At 44.3% G+C, this 24362-nt stretch overlaps 1 protein-coding gene and 1 long non-coding RNA gene across 2 annotated transcripts in view; one reads left to right on the top strand and one right to left on the bottom strand.

Moving 5' to 3' along the window:
• The window catches only part of FER1L6 (fer-1 like family member 6), a 121777-nt gene that overhangs the window by 16809 nt on the left and 80606 nt on the right, over positions 1 to 24362 (bottom strand). The window contains exons 27-37 of the mRNA XM_040494368.1: positions 24276 to 24315; positions 23003 to 23115; positions 21606 to 21737; positions 20578 to 20703; positions 16068 to 16195; positions 11826 to 11996; positions 9227 to 9387; positions 7293 to 7435; positions 4799 to 4887; positions 4214 to 4312; positions 1338 to 1579 (exon numbers count right to left, since the gene is read on the bottom strand). Of these exons, the coding sequence (XP_040350302.1) occupies positions 1338 to 1579; positions 4214 to 4312; positions 4799 to 4887; positions 7293 to 7435; positions 9227 to 9387; positions 11826 to 11996; positions 16068 to 16195; positions 20578 to 20703; positions 21606 to 21737; positions 23003 to 23115; positions 24276 to 24315 (1444 nt within the window). The remainder of the gene's footprint in view (positions 1 to 1337; positions 1580 to 4213; positions 4313 to 4798; positions 4888 to 7292; positions 7436 to 9226; positions 9388 to 11825; positions 11997 to 16067; positions 16196 to 20577; positions 20704 to 21605; positions 21738 to 23002; positions 23116 to 24275; positions 24316 to 24362) is intronic.
• Positions 10592 to 18612, top strand: LOC121042950 (uncharacterized). Its single transcript, XR_005796555.1, has 2 exons — positions 10592 to 10813; positions 18392 to 18612. It is a non-coding gene; the product is annotated as an uncharacterized LOC121042950 (long non-coding RNA).

Genomic DNA, 24362 nt, shown 5'->3' with positions numbered 1-24362 from the left:
CTCACTGGTCATTCAACCAGTACACATGGGGTCACTAGCATGTGCTAGGTTTTGGGGATACAAATATGACCAAGACATGTACCAAATGTAGCAGGTAGTAGACAGGGGCAGAGCTACAATATATAACTTTCAAGCCTCAGTGTCAGGTGTCATCGCTGCTGGGCATCTTATCTACTCCCTGAACGTGTGGGATTACGTGCCTATCCTCTGAGCTCTCCTCTGCCTTAGTGTGGATCCACCTATAAGAACCTCCTCCCCCAGCTCACTTTCCTCTGAGTCCACTAACCCCCTCCAGGTGGGGGACCAAGCCTTATCATCTCTGTAGCTACTCTCCAAGACTTAGTGGGCTCCCCCAAAGTATTTGCGATGAGTGAATATTACAGAGGGGAAGATAAGGACATGAGAGTATTTTCTCTCTCTCTCTTAAATAACCTTTCCCTAGTACAGAAACAATATTTGTTAATTATAAGCATTTAGAGCACACACATAAGCAAAAAAAATTAATAGAAAAATTTTCCATAAAATGCCATCCCCCCAAAGTTGACCACTGCTCTCGTTAGTTCTTATCCTATGACAGTCATTGTTTCTTTGCCTGTCCCTGATTACCTCTGTCTCTGATACATATAAACATATATTTTACAGAAAGGGAATTTTTTTCTACACTCTTTGTTCACTTAGTGCATCCTGTATAACTTCCAACTCACTAAATGAATATTTTTAATGGCTGCAGGATTATCACTTTTTGGGTGCTTATTATGTATGAGTTTTTAAATTATATTATCACATGTACAGCTCTAAACACACTCTGAGGTATGTAATATTACCATCTCCATTTTACAACTGGAGAAAACTGAGGTACAGAGGGGACTAGTAACTAGCTCAAAATTTAGCAGGCTTCTTAGTGGTAGAGCAAAGATGATTTTAAATCTGATTGAAATGTATCTTCTGGGACACCTGGGTGGCTCAGGCAGTTAAACGTCTGACTTCAGCTCAGGTCATGATCTCACGGTTTGTGAGTTTAAGCCCCACATCGGGCTCTGTGCTGACAGCTCAGAGCCTGGAACCTGCCTCAGATGCTGTGTCTCCCTCTCTCGCTCCCCCTCCTCCACTTGTGCTAAATAAATAAATAAATAAATAAATAAATAATCTTCCACCATAAGGATGTCCTGTAACTTACTCAGCCAATCCCCTATGATTGGCTATTTGGAGTGTTTCTAAATTTTTTGCTATCATAAATTGCACCGAAATTATCCTTGTAGCTAAATCAGACCGAACTCTCCCCAAACTGGGACAAAACCCTTAACATTAATCTGAGCTTTACGAAGTCACCGGCTTACCCAGAAAGTCATCTGAGGACAGTGTTTCAAAATCCCAAACCTGAAGCACCAACACGGCTGGTGTCTTACACTCCATCTTCTCTAAGGAAAAGATGTTCTCCCTCTTCGTAATGACCATTTGCTTCTCAGCTGGGAGGTACTGAAATGGAAACAGGAAGCGCCAGTTGAAGTTCCCCTCGCCAGTCAAGGAGTTGTAATGCACGTCTGTCTCCTGCTTGTCATCTTCCAAACCCTTTATCCACCTGAGCGAACACAGAAAAAGAATTACACACTCTGAGTCCATTATTCAGGCATCAGTATAATCAAGAGTGATTTAGCTAGTTTAATGTGGCCACAGCTCATAGTTTTCAAATGATGATACAGTTAGATTCAGATGGAAGTTTCCATCGAATCTGAAAGAGACAAATAGGAGTCAAAGGGTCTGAAACAGAAACAAGATTCTCATTCTAAGCTAGATTTGGGAAATGTCTTCAATTGCTCTGGGATAGCCCTGAAGCCCCATGCAATAAAGAAGGAAAACTCAGGGGCACCTGGGTGGCTCAGCCAGTTAAGCTGACTCTTGGTTTCAGCTCAGGTCATGATCTCATGGTTCATGAGTTCAAGCCCCACATTGGGCTCTGTGCTGACAGGGTGGAGTCTGCTTGAGATTCTCTCTCTCTGCCCCTCCCTCTCTCTCTCTCTCAAAACAAATAAATAAACATTAAAAAAAAGAGGGAAGGGGCGCCTGGGTGGCTCAGTCGGTTAAGCATCCGACTTCGGCTCAGGTCATGATCTCACGGTTCGTGGGTTCGAACCCCGCATCCGGCTCTGTGCTGACAGCTCAGAGCCTGGAGCCTGTTTCAGGTTCTGTGTCTCCCTCTCTCTCAGACCCTCCCCCGTTCATGCTCTGTCTCTCTGTCTCAAAAATAAATAAACGTTAAAAAAAATTTTTTTTTTAAAAGAGGGAAAACTCAGGAAATGTGAAGGGAAAGTGTAATCTGAGTTTCCTCTCCCTCTGGGCACTCTTAGTGAGGGTACCACCTCTGCACCCATTGCCCTGGGGCCTCTCTAATTGGTCTGGTTTAGACCCCTGGTATCAGGCCTATGATTGGCCCCCTCCTCTCTGGTTCTGGGCCTCCAAAACCCAGAGGTCTGGATCAATGTGGCACAGAGGGTAGAAGCCTGTCTGCACCCACCTGAATTCTAATCCTGGCTCTGCCATTACTACCCGGAAAGCCATGGATAAGCTATCTAACCCTTCTGTGCCTCTATTTCATTTGGAAAGTAGAAGCAATGACAGCACCTAGTTCATAGGGTTGCTCTGAAGAATTATATGAGGTAATAGCTGTAAAGTGCTTTGTGTCCTCCAAATTATATATAATGTTATCTCCTCTTAGTGTCATCTGCTCTCCCTCCTCAGTTTAGAGTAAGCTGCAATTAATACATTTTCCCCTAGTGCTTTATCCATGGTGAATTACTGGGCAAATAGGTGCTTTGAATTCAAACTAATTGATGATTCCAAACCATTTGCTTTCTGAAAGCAGACATCCCTTCCCCACAAGTCAGGGAAAGATAAAGAACTTCCACATCCCAGAGGAGCGCTGCCACTCAGAGTATGGATGCAATTATTTAGGTAAAGATTGTGCTCCCTCAGCCAATCTATATGTGGTATCCATTATGAGCCAAGGAGTGTGCTAGCTGTTAGAGGAGTGATGGGAGCACACAGAGATGGCCTTTGCCTTCATAGAGCTGTAGCCATAGAGGGAAGGGGACGGAGGGATGGAGGGGGTGGCAGAAGTCACCACTGAGAGATGTGCATATAACAAGGGAAAGAAGCTCGGCATCACTAAAGAGCAGAAAACAAGATGGGGCTGTAGAGATAGGAGGGGCTAGTCATACAGGATACTTTGGGACATATTAGGGATCTAAATCTTTATCCAGAGAAAATAGAACGTCATTAAAGAGCCTAAAGTATAGGGTTGACTTGATCAGGTTATGCTTTGAAAAGATGACCCATGGTTCAACATAGAGAACACATTATCAGAGTCAAGAGTGAATACGGAGAGACCAAGCCACATGGTATGGGTACTTCGGTGGCCCCAGCAAGAAATGATGGAGGGAAATGGTTGTGGTGTGGTGAAGACGGGGAGAATGGACAGTGCTGGTGACTATTTGTAAAGCAAAATGGGCAAGATTCAATGGCATACTAGAAATGGAGTCAATAAAGAAAAACGTTTCTTGTCTGGAGAAGGCAAAGAGGTACCAAAACGAGGTGAGATGAGTTCACTACTTCTGAGATGGGTTTTATCTAAGGGGACATGTTTGAATCACTTCACCATCTCATTTCCCTCCATGATTAAGGGCTCAAAGGAAGCCTACCAAGGTGTTTGTGTCATAGCCAATATGAGAGAGAGTGAGAGAGAGAGAGGGAGGGAAGGAGGGAGGGAGAGGGGGAAAATGTGGTTTCCTGAGTTCTAGGTTGGCATCTTTCCTTTTGGTAGAACTAGCGAAGAGTAAGGTGTGACTTTTAGCTTCTGTATTAGTCTTACAATGTCCTTAACACTGAATCTCTCATCATTTGTGCCACATCTCTCTACTTGTTTCAGGTGTAAAGGTATTTTGAATGTCACTCAAAAAGCTTAGGTATCCAACATTTAACTGAAAAGAGTTGTTTATATAATATTTCCTCACAAAAATATTTTTAGAAGATAATAATTCTTAGCAAAGTGACCAAAGAATATTTGACAAAGGAAGTGACCTTATCTAAGAAGGTGAGTAAGATGAACTCCTTCTATGGGAGGTGGGAGGAGTATCTTCCAGGAGGCATAGGTTCAGTTAGGGGTTAAAGGAGGAAGGAGGGGAAGAAAAGGGGGCATGGAGTTTGTTGATGACCTTACCCTTTAACATAAATATCACTTGACTTTTGTCCTGTGAAGATATTCTCATCCTCTAAAATGACATCTTCAGTGTTCCAGATGATTACCCTCAATTCATACCTGGGATAAGGGAAGGCAGCATTAGGCTGAAGACCTTGAAAGCTGAACCAGCTGGTGTCTATGGGATTCTGGAATTCCTGTGAGTCTATAGGCTTCCTCAACATTACCAAGTTCAAAAATATCAACACTTAAGGTCTTGGTTCCATCAAAACCAAGTGTCCCAGCTTGAATCACCAAGGACATGAAGTTCTCTGGGCAGAAATTCCTTCCATTAGCTGATGTTTTTCAGAATGTTGCAGAATATTGAAGCTCCGTAGCCCCTACGTAAAACAGGGGCCACCATTTCAATCATCACCACTGTTACCATTACTATCACTTGCCCCTGCTGTAAATGGCCAGATGGGAATGAGATGTGATTATCAGGTGCCAACTGATCAATGTAACCGATGTTACAATGCAAGAATCAATGTAATTGATCAAATGTCATGGTCTTTTAGTCTTTTACCATGGTCTCTTCCCCTGAATGTAGGGCTGCAGATGACTTACCCTTTCGGTTGCCTTGGCGAAATGTCAACTGGAGGTCCAGGTTGAGGCATATCTTTGGGAAACATGTCCACCCACATCTGCAGGCGGCCCTTTTTAAGAAAAGATCTCCTTTAACTCTGGTGGGGGTATTGCATGGGCAACTGACTTCATGGTTTTAACATATCCCTTTACTAGAAATGGATATTAGCTATATGTCATATCATATCTTTTCATGTCATATGGATATTATTCATATTATACATGTTTAGAATATTTGTTGACAAAGACAGAACTTACATTTCTGTTAAGAATAAGAGCATATGTTAAGAAGAAGGTAAAGGATAAGCTAACCCTTATTGAGCACCTACAATGGGGTAGACACAGTGCTGTGTATTTGATAAACATTACATCAATTCTCCCAATATCCTCAGTGGGATAGATGAGAAAACATCTTGCCCACACTTACACAGACAATATGTAGCAGAGTCTGGATTCAACCTTTGTCTGTTGACTCCAGAGACTCTGCTTTTTCTATAAACTCCTAAGGACTAAAAAGGTAATACTATCTGTCAGAAGGATCATGCTTCATTGTTTCCAATGTGCCTTAACATCATTATCTCCATTACTGCTTACCCTGCCACCTGCCCGTGTTACACATTAAAACAAAACAACTAAGACTCAGGGAAGTCAAATGATATGAATCCTGTGGCTAACTAGTGGCAGAATAAGGCCTCCTATCCCTTGCTTTGGACTCCATGCATCAGAATTTACCCTGTTGCAAGGGATCCGAGAGCCCATGTGGGGAGAAGGTGCAGTGGATTCAATGCTCAGCTCTGTTGTATACATTCTAAGTACTCCATCAGCTCAGGCAAGAAGGTGAGTGACCAATAAGGACTGGGATGGTCAGGGGAGATTTTATAAGAAAAAAGGAAGGGAAAGAAGGGAAGGAAGGAAGGGAAGTTAGGGAGGAAGGAAGGAAGGAAGGAAGGAAGGAAGGAAGGAAGGAAGGGAAAGAAGAAGGAAGGGAGGGAGGGAGGGAGGGAGGGAGGAAGGAAGGAAGGAAGGAAGGAAGGAAGGAAGGAAGGAAGGAAGGGAAAGAAGAAGGAAGGAAGGAAGGAAGGAAGGAAGGAAGGAAGGAAGGAAGGCAGGCAGGCAGGCTGGCTTCCAACAGAGCAGGGAGGATTTGTAGGATTTAGGTGAAGGAGAGGCTTTGGCCAGAAAAGACAAGAGCTTTCCTGGGGAAGGGACAATGTCAGCAAAGAGCATTTGGGAAGAGAAGGACCAATTAACGAAGGATTACAATCCTAAAGAGATATCAACGTTCACTTGTAACCAAACAGCCACACAGTAAAATGAAAGATACCAGTAACCAAAAGATTTTAAATATCTGGTAGTAAATTTCAGGAAACAATCATAGGCTTCTACATGTGATAAGAGCTTATCTTTTCAAGGCACTCTCCCACACGTGCTGTCACTAGTGCTACACCCCAACACCACTGAAATAGCAGTGTGGGTGTTCCTGCTCCATTAGAGTCAAGCTTGTATGTTTTGACCAAGTGACACGGTGAGGGAGTCCAGGGCTGGGACAGGAGTATAACTCAAACTGCCTGGGTAAAACCCCAGCTCTACTACTTAGCTGCCGATTAACTTTGAGCAAGTTACTTAAACCCTCTGAACCTCAATGTCTTCATCTTAAAAGTAAGGATCATAGTAAGTACATCATGAGGCTGCATTAAGGAGTAAGAGTAAGGTGGTCCACATGCCCCTACTTGTCTAGGAAAATCCTGGTGGTGTCCCTGGTGGCCTCTTTCACTCTGAAAATGGTCATCATTTGGATAAACAATTCTATGGTCATCCTAATTAGGTGAGATTTTATGTAAAGGGCTTAGTACATAAGTACATATTAATTATGTACCTATGGTTGATAAGTACATATTAAGAAGGCTCTTAATAAAGTTGATCTTCTCTTCCCTTCTCACTCATAACCCAGATCTCTGGTTATTTTTTCCACACACTTCCTCTTGCCAATTCTTCAAAATAAGTCACCAGCTATTGCTTCTCTGGGAAAACTAGTGAACTGTGAAGTTACTGATAGATTCTGGACAAGGTCTTTTGGCTTCTCAAATATCAGCATTCTTTCCAGAGTTTGATAACTCAAATCCATTAAAAAAGCAAAAAGCACTAAATCCAACTCTGGCTTTAGGGCAGAACTTCTCACCCTCAACGTTATTGACATTTTGGGCTGAATAATTCTTTGTTGCAGAAGGCCGTCCGTGCAGCATGGGATGTCTAGTTGCATCTCTGACCCCTACCCACTAGATGCCAATAGTACCCCCACCCACATGAGACAACCAAAAATATTTCCAGACATTGCTAAATGTTTAGGGCAGGGAGGCAAAATTGTCCCTGGCTGAGAACCATTATTCTAGGGCACATAAGATTAACTTTTAGGGATGAAGCCCTATTCCTTGGGGGTGAACACTCCAGCTGGGGCCAGAACTGCCTTGGCCACTACCTGCTCCATTCCTGGCTTATCCTTGTGGTACAGCGGCCGAGTTTCTATGTGCTCAGGAACCAGCCTACACCCAACCTCTGGTATATCCTCCCAAGAATGTAAAACCCTGAGGGCCAGGTGCTCGTAAGACTCCACCGTCTCATCTGCATGGAAGAAAAAGAAATAAAGACAGTTGTCAGCTATAAGTGCTTGCAATGGAACAGTGATGGGCTGTCGGGTGCACTTTTAAACTCTTCCTTAAAGGTTAAATAAGTATATTGAGGCACAGGGAGAGAGCAAAAGAGAACAAGGACAAAAAGAGAATGGAAAGAGGTAGGGGTGGAGTGAAGGGAAGGGAAGGGAAAGAGACAGGAGGTTTAGAGACTGGGAAGTGAGATGGGTTGAGAAGAAGACCAGAGAGCAGTCAAGGTCTCAGAGTCCGGGGCTCCATTTGCCCCTTGAATCAGATTTCTCTAGAGTCTATGAACTACAAGCTTGGCTTCAAGACACTGGAAAGGGTATATTTCCTGGAGATTTAAGATTGTTTGCTAATGCCATAGTGTGAGAGGGCCTGGTGAATCAGGGTGACCCTGAACAAGGTGGTGAAATCACACAATATGTGTTCATGGAGGTCTTGTCTTTCCTCATTGTTGCTCCTTTCTAGCAACACACCTGCTCATAGGAAAGGTTCTCTGATATGTCACCTTATCAAAGAAGGCAATACGTAATAAAAACTACTGGTAGAAAAAGTACTTGCAAAAATAACACAAAAATTGTTGGAAAAAAATCAAATTGTTTTGATAAAGTTCAGAATGGCCTAACTTGACATCTGGAAGTCGAGCTTGGTTTTAGAAAAAGGCCACACACACAGGCAGATCCCATAACAGCAATAATTACAATCAGTAAAAGTTGATGGGAATGAACACATAATCAATGAACTAAATCTTTTGTCATAAAGTTTAATCAGCCGAGTACAGATTTGATGAACATCCTTTCAGATTTCTGACGGGCAAAAACATGGTTTCATCGTGAAATGTAGAATATGGACCAAGGAATGAAATTGGCTTTAATAGAGTATATTGTGAAAAAATATTTTTCTCAACAAAAATTCATTCATCTGTTATTAACACACTATTCAAATGTCAAGTACTCTGCCTGCAAAAACCTTCAAGAGGTTTCTGAAGCTAAAATAACAAGGTGAAAAGAAATGTTGGCATCAAAGTGGTGGGATCAACATAACAGTGTGAAAAGATCCGGAAATACGTCCTTAATTGGGTTCTCTGCATCGGACGCTCTGAACCTAGGTTTTGCAGGTATGTAGCCTGGCACCTATGGATTTGCATCAAATGGTCTGGAACGGCATTACAAGAATTGTTCTGCGTCGTTAAAGTAAACGTGGCTTTTCTTTTCTCGTCCAAAGTTTAAGAAAGCCTCCCTGGGATCTTCCTGGTATGTCCCAGTATGTTATACGGAAAATCTGCTTCTTGGTAGCGAAGTAAGAGAGTTGCTGGTATAGTATGTGTGAGGGTAATTTGGATCGTGTCCAGTGATTTACCTTATATAATATCTATTTTGAGGTTACTGCCTAACCTTCCAACGCAACACTCCTATTTAGGTGATACGTGCTATAAAAATATCAGAAGTGTGCAAAAATAGGTATGAGGAAGTTCATGGTAGCATTGTCCAAAAAAAAAAAAAAAAAAAATGGACACAATGTAAATAAAGGACACAGCCTTAAAAGGGAATATTATAAATAACAGTTCGAGGAACAAAGAAGAATTATCATAACACCAGCATGCAGCATGCTTATTTCTGAATTTGAGGATTAGGAGTGATTTTCTACCACGAGCATGAATTACTTTACAATAGATGACTGCAGTCCCCAGCCAGAAATACCACCGGAGCAGGCTTTTTAAAAGAAAAGCAACATCAGCAGGCTACACTGTGGGAGTTACCAGTGTCCTCCTCCGTGAAGACTGTTTTTCCAGAAAAGACCTGGTTTCCTATCTGTATTTTCCCAGGGCAAAAGTAGGGTCCATCCAGTTTATTGTCTTTGCAGAGCTTCGTGAGGATCTCGGTGGGTTTGGAGGTGTCTCTCCAGGCATTGTATCCTTCTCTGAAAAGAGGAGGAAGGATGGATAGGGTGAGGCCTGCCTTCCCCTGGGAGGACACCCTCAAGGTATCCAGTAAAAGGACCACCGAAGTGGGATCCGTGGTTTCCTTCCGATTTCTTGCAGCTCCATACACTTGGGGCTAATGTGTTTTGTTTTGTTTTCTCTCTTTGGTGGTCAATACCTCAGCATCTGCATGCTCGTATGAAAGGCAGGACTTCGGAGTAGCTTGACATAAAAGTCCACTAACGTAGTTCTTGGTTTTGGTTTTGTTTTTGTTTTTGTTTTAGCAATGTACCTTAAAAAATTTGAGGGGAAATTCACATAACATAAAATTGAGCAACTCAGTGGCATCAGTACATTCATAATGTTGTGCAACCACTGTCCAGTTTCAAAAACTTTTCATCACCCCAAAGAACACCTGTACCCACTAAGTGGTTGTTCCTTAATCCCTGCCTCTCCTCAGCCATTGGCAGCCAGCCATCTGCTCTCTGTCCCTATGGGTTTCTTGGCATGCAGTTCCGCTTTTGTCCTGTCCCTTGCGGAAGTGCCATTTGACTACTTCTTCTAAGAGGAAAGCCTAGCTCATCCCTTCAATTTCTTTGCTCCTTTCTCCCCCTCTTCCCCCACCAAAATCCTAGTGGAGGCTCATGTCACAGGTATAGCGAGTCTAGGTGTGCTGTTTCTCTAATCAGGGATTTTTCTGGTGGTTAGTTTCTCAATCTTCCCAACCCCTTCTTCCCTTAAACACCAGCTGTTTGGTTAAAAAATATTAACTCGCAATGAAATGCTCCCTATGAGCCACGACCAAGACGAGCTTGACTTCTCTGCTCATTGGGACACAGGATCCATCAGAATGAAACTTAAGTATTTAAATCAATCAAAACTTAACTATAAAGTGGTTTTCCTACATTGTGCCAGAGGCATGAGGATCCTGAAAACTTCATCCAAGCCATGCCCAGAGCCATACATACACAGGCCTCCCCAGAAACAGGTGCTCCTGTTTGGTTTTGTTTGGGGGTGCTCTTGGGGGGGGGCTCTCATCTATTTGTGTTAAGTTTATTTCTTCCGAGAAAGAGAGCACAGGCATGAGTGGGGAAGGGGCAGAGAGAGGGAGAGAAAGAATCCTAAGCAGGCTCCATGCTGCCAGCACAGAGCCCCATGTGGAGCTCCAACCCACAAATCGTGAGCTCATGACCTGAGCCGAAATCAAGAGTCAGATGCTCAACTGACTGAGCCACCCAGGCGCCCCTATTTTTAAAAATGTACCGAACGAAGGTTGTAACTCCCTTGACTAAACTACCCTGCTCTCTGTTAGTTCTGCTATCAGGAAATTCTTCTGAACAGAAGAGACACCACACTGGCCTGTGGCTTCCTCCCCTGACTTCAGAGCGAGAAGAGCCAACCATTCTCTGAAGGGCACCTTCTCAGGTACTTTGGATGTGTAAACACCCCGGGGCGGGGGCGGGGGCAGAGGGGGGTGTTATACATTCACCAGAGTCCCCAAAACTGACCTGGATTTCTAGGCTATCAAAATAATGATTTCAAAAAATACTTAATGACACTAAATTAGTGTCACCAATGCTCACAAGAGTAGGTGACAACAAGCAGCTTACAAAATGACATGGATAGATAGTATGAGGCCAACTTTGGGGGAAAATGGCATAGGAAAAATCCTGAAAGGAAATACTGCAGACTTTTTTTTATATAAGTTATGTCTGGGTGGAATAGTTTGAGCATAACTTTGTGCTTTTCTGTATTTCCTCGATTTTCTGCAATGAGGACATGTTATTTTACATTCAAGACAAATATTTCTAAAATTACACCACGGACATCTAATGAATGTTTTTATATTTTCCTGGCTGACATTCGTAAGGTTTTTATTTTTTCTGGAGATATCAGATAAAACACACTTAAGGAAATATAGAGCTGATAGTCTAATACTTTGAAATGAAGCAGAATTCAAAATCATTGTAAAGAGTCAGAGCTGGGTCCACTCCTCCCTCTTTGTAAGGCAGGGATAGCACCTCACGGGCTTGAGAGAACTGAATGAGGTGTAGTGTCTGCCATGTCCCAAGCACTCAGGAGAGTTCATTATAATTGACTGGGATTTGGGTATTGGTATTCTGCTAATAATTCTCCTAACGTCAGTCTTCGCCAGGAAAGTCTGCCCGCTGGGCCCGGCCAATTGAGTGAACGTGTATAATTCAGCTCTTGACTCTTGAAGACCCTGCCCTGGGTTCTGAATCAGCACTGCCTCCCCAGCCCCAACCCTGGAGTTCAGTGAACGATTTCCCCAACCAGCCCTGCTGACATGGAACCCCTCTGGCACATTCCAGCTGGCCTTCCCAGAGCAGGCCGGTGTGAGGCACGGCTGCTGAACACCAGCAGTGCCCCCTCTCCCCACGCCCCCACCTCCCAGCTCCCCGCAGGAAGAACCTACATCTCGTACTGGCTCTGCAAGCCACAGCTGGCTCGGTGTCTGCTGTAGAAGCGGTTCTCCAGGTCGATCCGGGTCTCGCCAATGAGGTCGTCTGTCCCGATCATGTCATGGTCGTAGATGAGGATGGAGAGCAGGGACTCCTTCGGGAACGTGGCCTGGATCTCAAATGACCTGTGGTCCAAGTAAAGGCATTAGGAGTCAACAGCATCTGGCAACACAGGGAGCGTCTGCCACCTCTGCTTTTAGCTAGCCTGTGGTTCTCACGAACTCGCTCAACACTCAGCAACTCAACGAATACTTAGCAGGTATTTATTTGGTTTAGCGTTTCATTGAGATTCGATCAATTTCCAATTCTGTGGTCAGTTTCCAGTAGCCCATAGTCTCCCCTTCCATGGGCTGCACCCTGCAATCATCCAGGGTGACGGCAAGATGGGTGTGAGAAATCTGGAGGGTTTGCTCTTGAACAGAACTGGCTTCCAATGTTTTCTTTTTCTTTTTTTTTTTTTTTAAGTAGGCTCCATGCCCAGCGGGGAGCCCATCGTGGGGCTTGAACTCACAAACCTGAGATCAAGACCCGAATGGAGATCAAGAGTTAGAAGTTCAAATGACTGAGCCACCCAGGTGTCCCCTAACTTCTAATTCTGGATTTGAATCTGTAACTTCCCAGGTTTAAAACTTTGGGAAAGTTATTTCATCCCTCTCAGCCTCCTTATGTGTAAGTGGGGATCAATATGTCTTCTTTGCAATATAGCATGGTCGTTACATGTGATATTGTTCACACAAACCACACATTTAGCGTCCAGGTATTCAACTGGTCCCCAATCATTGCCATTCCCTTTCCCCTTCATTGTTCCTTTGTCAGAGAATGTCAGCTGAGTTTGTTTTAAATGAAAACCCCTCAGAAGATGGAAAATCCCAAAAACAGAATTGCAGGACTACAAAGCCATCTCTGGAAAATTCTGAGCCCCTCGACAACAGAGACCTGCCTCCTTCAGCTGCACTGCTGAAGCCCTTGCTTTTCCTGCAGAGAGCACACAATTGAATGTTCCTCTGAACTGGAAGGGATCTCAGGGATCAGCACATCCAACCTCTTCACTTTACAGATAAGGAAATTGAAACCCAGAGAACATAAGTGACTTGCCTGCACCTGACCATTAATCAGGTCAAACTAGGATCAGTGCCAGCTCCCTGACCCCCTAGCTCTGAGCTCATTCCCTGATGCCACACCAATGCAAGGTGCTGAAAGGAAAAACAGTGCTGTGGGGTTTCCTGGGACAATGTGTTATCCATGCTGCTGAACATTAGAGGAGATAATTAAGAAATACGTTTTGAATGGATTTGGCCAAGTGTCTTCTCGAAAGCATAGTCAAGGACGCACCAGTGTTCTCCAGCTGTTTCTAACTCTGGCTGCCCTGGGACAGGTGGGGTGGGCTGGTCTGTGAGCGAGGGGCCAAGAGGAGAAGGGAAGGAAGGGAGAACGGAAGGCCCCGTTACTTCCTTCCACGTCCGCAGGCCTGTCTGGGCTGCTGCCTTGCGGTCAGACCCACTTAGCCCTGGCTCTCACCCTCCACTGTGGCAGCCACTCCAATCCCAGCACAGCCCTGAGCCAATTAACCCTCTCCCGAGAGAAAGAAGCAAAAACACCACAGCTCCACTGACTGTAACAGACTCGGCAGGTCTAGAGATAGGGCTGTTCGGGGAAGAAACCCACGTGTCTTCCACTGGAAGGCACAGCATTGCCTGGGGCTCCGAGATGTCGATTCCCAACTATACTTGATATTCTGGACGTGTCTCACAAGGAAGTCTCCAGCCACTATCTCTGGGGCTGGCTGTCACACAGCTGCTACCAGCAAGGAAGACTTGTTAAGTGCTTAACTACCCTGGCAACCATGACAGAAGACCCAGTTGCTTTGGTCCGTCTTCCCAAGTGGAGTGTTCATAGATTAACCTCTCCTGACTTTTCACTGGAGTGTCATTAAGAGAGCTACCCAAAATAGCTCACCATGGTTGGACTTCCAGTCACTGGGGGAAAAGCTAGGCTTATATCAACTTGTGTGCCAATGAGATACTACCTCTAAATATAACGGTGGTTGAGAAATGAGGAGGCCTTGGGACACCTGGCTGGCTCAGTCAGAGGAGCATGCGACTCTTGATCTCAGGGTTGTGAGTTTGAGACCCACGTTGGGTATAGAAATGACTTAAAAAAAAAGAGAGAGAGGGAAAGCATCATGAAATGGGTAAAAATGGGGCCTTATCGAAACACTTCAGTACCTCTAAGCTTCAGAGGAAAGATGTCCCATTCATCCATTCTTTTATGTATTCATTTGTTCATTTGACATTTATTACGCACTCACTGTGTGCCAGGCACTGTGAGTTAAGAAAATGAGGAAATGCCAAAGTCTGTGGACATGCACCACCTCAGGATGATGCAGAGTGTCAGGGCCCATTAAATCTGACTGGAAACTGAAGGTTCATCCATCCATCTGTTCATCCATTCATGCATTCTTTCTACAAATACTTGCTGAGCATTTATCGGCTCTGTTGTAGGTCCTAGGGATGCAGCATTGAGCAGACTAGACCAAGTCCCTGCTCACATGGAGCTTACCCTCTTGTGGGGAGATGAGCGACAGCCAAAAAACACAGAAGCAGATCAAGGTATGTCAGAGACTATGAAGGAAAGGAAAGCAGGCAAGGTGCCGGGGGCATCACGGGGTGGAGCCCGTGACATCCTCATTCAGCGAGGTCGCAAAGAGGGATTCCCCAGACCCCAGGTCAGGCACCGGGGCCCTCTACTTTGCCTGCTGGAACACGCAGGACTGAGCCAGCAAATTCTGTCCCTGAGTAACAATGAGAAACACGTCCAACAAAACATCTATGCATGGAGGGCTTCCAGAAGAGGTACCACCGTGCCAGAGGCTGGAGGGAATATTCCATCATCCTCTTCTTTTGTTTACCACAGCCATAAACGGGGGTCATGAAACCAGTCTAATTCATGGCACTGCGGTAGCTAATAAAAAGTGACTACAAAGGACCTGGGAAATGAAGTGCTAGTTACAGAAAAGGAAGGCAATAATAAAGGTCATCTCTGCATCAGGGAAGCAAGGGCAAGTTTCCCTGGCACCACTGTTTTACTCATTCTCATTAATGGGAACAGGCAAGATCACTTATTGCTTCATTTCCTCCAGAGCAATAAAGTGTTAAGAGGTTGGTTCTGATCAAATGTCAGAGGGTCCACTGTGATCACCAAAGTGTAAATGAACCTAAATGAGGCTGATGGAGAGTTCATCTCACGCTCCTTGTTATTTATGCAAGAAAAAGAGAAATTGAATAAAGTTAGGACGAATCCATTGCTAAAATGATTAGCACGGGGGAGAGGAAGGAAGCAAGTGTGTTCTGAGTATCAACTTATGTGCTAGTGGGGACAACGTGCTGTATGTTTAATCATTTAAAGGTCACTGGGAGTCAAGTGTCATTATTCGTGTTTGATCGAAAAACTGGGATCAGAGAGGTTAAGTCTCCTGCATGAAGTTACACAGCCTATACGTGGCAGAACGTAACCCACATCTACCTGACTCCATAGGTAGCAGGTCCACAAACCCAAGGAGAGAACACAAACATGTGCCGCCTCCTGTTAGAAGACAAACAGGGGCAGTAGGGTTGCTGTGAACCGGAGAACACCTCATCCACCTGAACGTGCACAAATGCAACGCCTGTTGTAACACTTCGCAGGAAAGCAAAACACAAGCAGAGGACACAGTTCAATTGGTTTACTTCAGGGGTCACCTCAAATGAGCTGCAAAATTATAGGATGGAAAATCCCTTTGATAGGAGACAGAAGACCAAAGGTGTGGCCCCTTCTCCCCTACTCATGAGCTGTGTGAACTTGAATAAGTTTCTAAACCTTTCTGGGCTGCACTTGCCTTTTGTAAAAAGGAAATCTCTCTGTCCAAAGGAAGGAGGCTGAATCTGATGACCATTCAAGGTTCCTCTTAAATTTGAGATCGAGGAAAACTATTCTTGGAAAACTATGGGCATAACCAAATTCCTAAAGGGACCAAAGAAAGAATCTGGCCCTTCTCCACTAAGGTTAGGTTTGATTGGCTGTTACCAAAGGCAGAGGTCAGCTCTTAACCTCTTGCCACATTCACTCAGACACACAACATACACACCAGTCCCCCCACAGAAACACAGCAGGAGCAAATGCACACAGGACGGCACATCACAACCCAGATAGCCACTGACCTTCCAAATACTGGGTTCAGTTGTTTGGGGATGTATTTGTCCCGGTCTTTGATTTCTGTTTGGCCAAGCTTGATCACAATGTAGGGATCTGCTTTGCCGTCCGGATCAGCTGGGCTGAGATTAAATGCCTGGAGAGGAGAAAGAGAACCCCTGTGGCCCAGTGGTTCTCAACATTGCCTGCACACTCAGATCACCTGGGAGTTTTAAAAAATATGGATGCCCGCGTTCCATCCGCAGATTCTAATTTCATCGGCCTTGAGCTTTGGGACTTTTAGAAGCTCTCTAGATGATTCTAGTGTGCAGCCAACGTTAAGAACCACCGCTTTAGCCTCTCCATTCTACCGCTGAAAGAAAACTTATCAGCTTTTCTCAAGTCGAACTTTCCCTAGAGTCATCTCCCCAGTGGAAAGTAGCACTTGACAGAGTAACGAGCACCATGCTGGACAGGAGCCAGAAGGCATGACTTTGAGTTCTGATCCCATGTCTTATGTGATCTTGGGCATCTATCCGTAAAATCATGGGGAAGGGGGCACCTAAAGGCTCACCCCACAACTGATGGGCTCTGAATCCATGACTCCATCAGGCCTGCATTTAGCACTGGCCAGGTGAGTAATGGTCTGTTTCTCAGAGTGAGGTCTGCTTCCAGACAAGCCGGGCCTTAACTCACCACAGGGAAATGCTTTGTAAGGGAAGACCCGGCGAGGGGGCTGGAGAGGAGTGATAAAATGGAGAAATTCTGCAGAGATGAGAGCTGAGTGAGAAACGATCCTATTTTTAGGACTCTGGCCTACAGATGGAATGTAGAAGCACACAGAGCTCTATTTTCCAGGATGTTCATTTGGGCGCTGTTTAAGAGCCACATTTGTAAACAACCTGTGTGTCAATTACTTAGGGAGAAACTCAATCCAAAACACCCCTTTCCTCATTTGCTCTCGTCACATCATCGAATTTTAATTCTTTTTTTTTTTTTAATTTTTTTTTTCAACGTTTATTTATTTTTGGGACAGAGAGAGACAGAGCATGAACGGGGGAGGAGCAGAGAGAGAGGGAGACACAGAATCGGAAACAGGCTCCAGGCTCTGAGCCATCAGCCCAGAGCCTGATGCGGGGCTCGAACTCACGGACCGCGAGATCGTGACCTGGCTGAAGTCGGACGCTTAACCGACTGCGCCACCCAGGCGCCCCTTGAATTTTAATTCTTTACGTGGCAGTTATCTCCGACATTCATCTCAGTTATCCGTTCCTCTGTTGATTTTTTATGCTGTCTTCATCCCCACACCACCCCTGGCTGGTATGTAATTTCCATCAGAGCAAGAGCACGGTCTATCGCATTCATTATATTATCTCCAGGACCTAGAACAGGGTCTTAGGATTTGTTGAAAGGATGAATAAATGGATACTACATTAATTCAAGAAAACACTACGTGGCTACTACAAAAAAGAGGAACACCTGTATGTACTGATCTGGAAAATATCCAGGTGATACTTAAAAAAAAAGAGAGAGATTACTATGTAATGCATGAAGCAAGACTCTGTTAAGTAAACACTTGGATGTAGCTATAGACTAGTATAAATACAGTTGATTCTTAAAAACATGGGTTTAAACTGTGCAGGTCCACTTACACATAGGTTTTTTTTCAATAAATACAGCATAATACTGTAAATGTATTTTCTATTCCTTATGATTTTTTTAAATGTTTATTTATTTGAGAGAGAGAGAGACAACATGAGTGGGGGAGGGCAGAGAGAGAGAGGGAGTGAGAGAATCCCAAGCAGGTTCCACACTGTCAGCACAGACCCCGACGCGGGGCTCGAACTCATGAACCGTGAGACCACGACCTGAGCTGAAATCAAGAGTGAGACACTTAACCTACTTTACTGTAAGAATACAGTATATGATACAAATGATATACACAATACATGTTAATTGACTGTCTATGTAATCAGGAAGGCTTCCGGTCAACAGTGGGCTATTAGGAGGTAAGTTTGGGGGGGGTCAAAAGTTATACATGGATTTTCCACTGAGAGGGGTTGACACCCCTCACCACTATGTTGTTCAAGGGTCAACTATAGATCTGGATGTGTTTACATATTCATAAGAAAAGTAAGTTATTTCTGGGCATAGAATTGCAGAGGTGAGGAGATTTGATTTCTTTTTCGATGTAACTTTTAAGTCGTATTATTTTTTACATCCTTGGATGTTTTATTAAACGAAATTAACTTATTATTTAGTTCGTTGATTAAATCTTAGCATGAGAGAGCAAATCACACAATCACTGTTACTAGCACTGCCAGTGAAACTCACTGACTGTCCCTAATTGCAGGGAATCTATCTTCTCTGCAACCAGGGCCACCACCGACTTACTCTCCATTTGTCCAAGCCCCGCCCGTCCTCCAGTTCCAGCCCACACCCTCCCACCCCCATGCTGCTTCCTGAGCAGGAGCCTCATCCGTACCCCTGGCCTTTGTCTATAGGATACCAGACACATGAAATGCGTGCTGTGGATATTTGCCGAATGAGCAAATAAATAATAATCCTCTCCAATCTCTGTGGTCCAAGATATTTCTCCCTCTCCTTCCTACTGTTCCTACCCTCTATTTCTGGATTCCCCAAAATATGTTCCAGAGAACCATAGTTCTGTGGGATTTTCTGCAGAGGGGGGAATAAAGGTGTGGGGCAAGAAGTTTAGGAAATGCTGCTAAATATTCAATAGTTAAATAGGCTTCTTTCCTTCTGGAATTCTCTCATACCTTGAATGTGCTAATGGGCTTTGTGCATCTCAGGGGTTGGGAAAGGGAAAAATTATTATGTGCACTATTTCTCAAAGTTATTTGAACATAGGGTCTGTTTCCTGAGGAATGCATATTAATGATCTCTCCCATGCCATGAGTGACCTCCTGAACAAAATGTTGAAAAGGTAGTCTAAACTATCCTATGGGTGGGTGTTTAATATAGATGACCCAGAACTGCCAATGATTCTTTATAAGTACTTCTAATCTTTCCAACTAGATTGTCACTTCCTTGAGGGCAGAGACCTTGTTTTGTTTTGTTTTGTTTTGTTTTGTTTTGTTTTGTTTTGATCACCACATCCTTGATGATTAGAACATGCCAGACACATGGTGCTGCAGAGGACACATGGAGACCGCATCATGGAAAGGCAACATTTTCATTTTCCCTGAGTATTAGTAAATAATTTATCTTTGTTTTATGCTTCATTTATGTTTCTAAAAAAGGGTGTAGGCAATTTAAGCAAGGACTTGGTCTAAAGTAAGACTACTGCAATCAAATAAGATTATGAAAATCAACTCCAAGGGCAGGAGATGAAAACAAATGCATGAGCCACAAAGGTTCAGCAGAGATTTGCTTTGATTGAACATTAGATCTGGCCCCAAGCTTCCAGGCAATCAGGTCAAAAAGTTTCATAATCAAAGTGTAGTGCTCTCCACCAAGAAACAGACTCTTAACTGCAGAGACGAAACTGCTGGTTGCCAGAGGGGAGGCGGGTGGGAGGACGGGGGAAACAGGGGATGGGGATTAAGGAGGGCACTTGTCCTGATGAGCACCGCGTGATGTATGGAAGTGTTGAATCACCAAATTGTGCACCTGAAACAGTATTACACCGTATGTTAACGAACTGGAATTTAAACAAAAACTTACAAAAAGAAAAAAAAAGTGTAGTGCTCTCATTATCAGAAAACAAGAAGCCTAGAGCAGAAGCAATATTTTTCTTGGAAATACACTTGAAATGAAATTTCTCACTGCAACAGTGGAGAGGCATCGCCATGGGGGAGGACTTCACAGTGACGGCTGCCCTGGTCGGCCCTGGTTCTGCTCTCTTGCCTGTGAGCTTCCTGTTCCAGTCTTAATTTGGTTTGCTCTCCAGCTATCAGGCACCCACAGAGAGCAAATGAAGCCACCCAGAGCTGTCTTACCTGCCCGGGAAGTATCTTCCCTAAGTGAAAAGCCAGCAAATGTGCATGTTACCAACCAAACTTCATACCCCTGTTATGGTTTGCAGTGTGTGTTCTCAAAATGCTGTGTTGAAGCCCTAACCCTTAATGTGACTGTATTTGGAGATAGGGCCTTTAGGGGGCTAATTAAGGATCTATGAGGTCATAAGGGTGGTGCCCAAATCCAACAGGACTAGTGCCCTATAAGAAGAGGAAGAGATACCAGGTCTCCCCTTCCCTGTCTGTCTGTCTCTCTCTCACTCTCTTGCTCACTCACTCACCCTCGCTGTGTGTGCACGTGTGTGTGTGTGTGTGTGTGTGCGTACACATGCACAGAAGAAAGGCCATGTGAGGACACAGTAAGGAGGTGGCCATTTACGAGCCAGGAAGGGACACCTTATCAGAAACCAACTCTTATGGCACCTTGATCATGGACTTCCAGCCTCCAGATCCATGAGGAAATAAATGTCTGTTGTTTAAGTTACCCAGTCTGTGCTACTTTGTTATGGCAGCTGGAGCAGATTAAGACAGTCCCTCAGAGTAAACAAGGGTGGCTTACCGCGACAATGTACACCCTGATCAGGACTTTGACCGGGTGGTTGGGAGGAACCCCTTGCTGGATTCTCAGCTGCCCACAGTCCTCAATGCTGGAATCCGTGGGGCTCTTGTAGATGCAGAAAGAGCCCTGGAACCGCAAAGCATGATTCAGTGAAACAAGACGGTCATGTGGCCATCAAAAGCCATCGAGGGCATAGTGCTGGAAAAATGAGCATCGCCTGGGACCCAGCATGACCTGGGCTGGCATTACCTTTGCCTCTGGGTGTCCTCAGGCAGTTCACGTAACCTGCTTGTATCTGAGCTTCTTCACAGGACATCAGGGAATCGGTATTGGTGCAGTGACACCCCCCTCACATTATCAGGTGAGGAACATGAACAGGAGCATCAGACAGGATGCTGAGTACCTTATACAAAGGGGCACTGAGCTGGTACTTTCTCCCACCACCTCCTTCAAGCCTGACTGCAGTATTTCCTATTTTCAGATGCCGCCACTGAGGCTCAGGGAGGTCAAGTACAAGATCATGAAGCTAGCTAGGATTATGAGATTGAGAAGTGGTGAACTGCGGTACCTACACTATTTCCAACATGCTGCCCTGCGTCACATGGCCAAGCACACCGCAGTTCAGAGTAAGTGCCGACCCCTGCTTTGTGGTACTGCCACCAGGAGTCTGCCAGAATGAAGGGCTAGTGTTGTTTGATGGTTTAATTATCCAATTGGTAGATCTGTATAGATCATATACTGGGTAGGTCAGGGGCGGAAGAAGCAAAATAAAATTCAGTGATCCTTTTCGGTAACAGCTCTATCTCCTTATATCCCATCAGATTGAGTTCCAACTCACTTCCCTGGCCACAAACCAAATATCTCAAAAGACAGGGCTAAGCCTTATTGAGTTCTAGAAAGGGTCTTGTGTACAGACTAAGGGATCTTCTTACATACTTCCCACACCGCAGTCTCATTAACAGAACCGAGTCGTATCTGACATTTTACAGACAGGAGACCCAAATAAAAGAGTTAACTTTGGAACTTGCCTTAAACTTCCCTATGACCCGGTCCCCATCGAGGCCATGGTCATCCTCTGTAGATTTGCCTCTGAAGAGTTCAAAGGTTTTCACCCAGTCTTCAAAATGGTTGAATTCACTCTCAAGGTCACCATCATATATCTTTAGGGAGAAGGGAGAAGAGTGAGATCAGAGGAAGGAAGGCCCAGGACTGATTAAATGAGAAATGCCAAGATTCTCCAAAACCAGCCTTGATATACACCCACTGGAAAAATCTAAGAAGCCACTGTTAATTTATTGTTAGCAAGATAAGGAATATGATTGAGTCAGCACTCCTAGAACTAGCTACCACTCTGAAATTTATAAAACCTTTTGGATAAACTTTGAAGTTCCAACAAGTGTGGCTACACCAAAATTAAAAAAAAAAATTATATGGCTATAAATATGAGAAACTTTTTTATAGCGAATTGATGTCATTTTGTTGTTGGACATAGACTAATATTCTGAAGACATTCAAATCAGCAAATGTTCATTAAGCACCTAATTCTTTACACATAAGGTGACAATATTTGTTTTTGTTACCATACATACAGTCATGGATTTTTCAAGTGTGAAGTTATTTATATACACTTTAGAAATGCAAAATCAAGTTGAGTTTTAGGTTTGGTAATATAATTGAATCACATAGTCAAATTTCCTATCAAAATTACTTATCCAAATTTGTTATATGTAATTTTCATACTCCCAATTTTTTTTCTTTTTTTTTTTTAAAGTTTGCTTATGTATTTTGAGATAAAGAGGGAGAGAGTGTACACGCACATGAGCAGGGGGAAAGCAGAGAAAGAGGGAGAGAGAGAGAATCCCAAGCAGGCTCCATGCTGTCAGTGAAGAGTCTAATTCAGGGCTCGACCCCAAGAACCATGAGATCATGACCTGAGCCAAAATCAAGAGCTGGATGCTTAACTGACTGAGCCAACCAGGAGCCTCAATACTCCCAATTTTCATATCCATAAATATGCCTCTAGCTAATAGCCTCTGACTAATGTTAAGATTGGTCTGACAGAGCTGACTGTAGGGAGAGTTAAAAAGTCCTGCTATTTTGATCATATTTTGAGCATGATAATGTCCATCTCTGAGAGCTGAGCCGAGGGGAACTCATCCACTGCAAATTACCTTGCTGGATCCAAGTTAACCAATATAAGTTATGCCCCTTCTTAATATGAGGACATAGAAAACAGAAAATCAGCAAGCTCCATTGTTTGGGCTTGCATGCTTGTTAAGGTTCATTTCTCTGCATCCGTGATTGTAATGAAGACAAAGGAAGTTAGTTCAGACAAAGGCATTACTAGGGTTGACTGACGCAATAACAGAACCCGCCTCCAGAGCCTCCCACCCCATCCATGGCCAAGAAGGCTGTGGCCACACACCTGCAAGACCGCCAGGTTGGGGATTTCTTCTTTGAGTTTCTTCTTGAGCATTTTGTCTTTCTTCTTCTTCGGCCCATCTTCTATATTTACCACCACCTCGTCTGGTTTCACCCCTGTGGGTATTTAATGGAAATTGTTAGGCTTCTCAGGGCTGTCGAGAAGGAACAAAGTCAAACTCCCTCTTTCCCTTTGTTCTGGCATGACTTTTGTTTCCAAAAAGAAATAGCAACATTTCGCTGCAGGATTGGGAGGAGATGTCACTCACATAGCAATGCAACGACATCAGATCCCCCCCGGGGCCAGGCAATGTGCTGGCCTGTCCTGGTATATGTAGGAATTCATTAAACTAGGCACAGAGAGGGAAGTAAGTAAGCTGCCCAGTCATCCAACTAGCTAAGAACAGACCCAAGTTGGACAGACTCCAAAGCTTTTAGTTGTATTTGCTCTTAGATCTGCTTAGGGACTTGAGATTCAACTAGTTCAGCAACCTGAGGCTCGATATGCTAAGGGTCTTGCAGCAAGTCACAAATGTAGTTAGAGAGATTACTCAGGAATCTTCCAGGAGCAGTCTCTAAGGAAAAGACCGCCTGAAGCAGACCCCTGGCTCTGTTATTTTCCAGCCATGTAAACTTGAGAGGGCTCCTCAACCTCTTTGAACCTCTGGTTCATCATCTGCAAAGTGAAGATGCTCTTGCTAATGTCATGAGGTTGGTCTTGGGATTAAATCTGCCAATTAGGAGTGGCCCCAGGAACCGAGTGAGCCTGGTTCTGGTTTTCCTATTTCTCTCAAGCTCACCTGAAACAGCACCGGCCACTTGCTGTCACTATTGATTTTAGGCCAAGGCCTACCCTTGTTGGTCATTTCAAATCCCGGTCTCTTTCATCCGAATTTCTACCAAGCCAGATCTACCCGATCCTCGTAAACTGGGTTGGGAACCTAAAATCCAGGTCGCCTCTATGAAATCTCACCACACCGGTGCTGGCCCGTCACGCCAGCTTCCTCCTGCTTTTGCCCTGCTGTTTCTACATCAAGACAGGAGCCAGAGGGGCGGTTCCAGCACCGAACTGAGTTCAGGAGCCCTGGGACCTGGTCCCAGTCCAGCTCAAACTAGCTACGTGACCTTTATACAGTATTGTTCTTTATACAGAGATTGTTACTCACTGGGGAAACAAAGGAGCAGAGACCTACCATGCTTCTCACTGCTTCCTTTTAGAAATTTTCTCTCCCCAGTGGGAGATTCCACGCTCACATACCTGTAGGACAGCACCTTACCTGCATTGCCTCTTTTCTCCGTGGGATTTCTCTCCTTCTCCTTCGAGAGAAGAAGGAGATAAGATTATGACACTGCCATGCCTCATG

This window comes from Herpailurus yagouaroundi, unplaced genomic scaffold (genome assembly GCF_014898765.1).
Source record: "Herpailurus yagouaroundi ecotype Mexico unplaced genomic scaffold, PumYag 186, whole genome shotgun sequence".
Lineage (NCBI taxonomy): Eukaryota > Metazoa > Chordata > Mammalia > Carnivora > Felidae > Herpailurus > Herpailurus yagouaroundi.
Note: the sequence above shows the minus strand (reverse complement) of the source record. Positions and strands in the feature narration are given on the sequence as shown.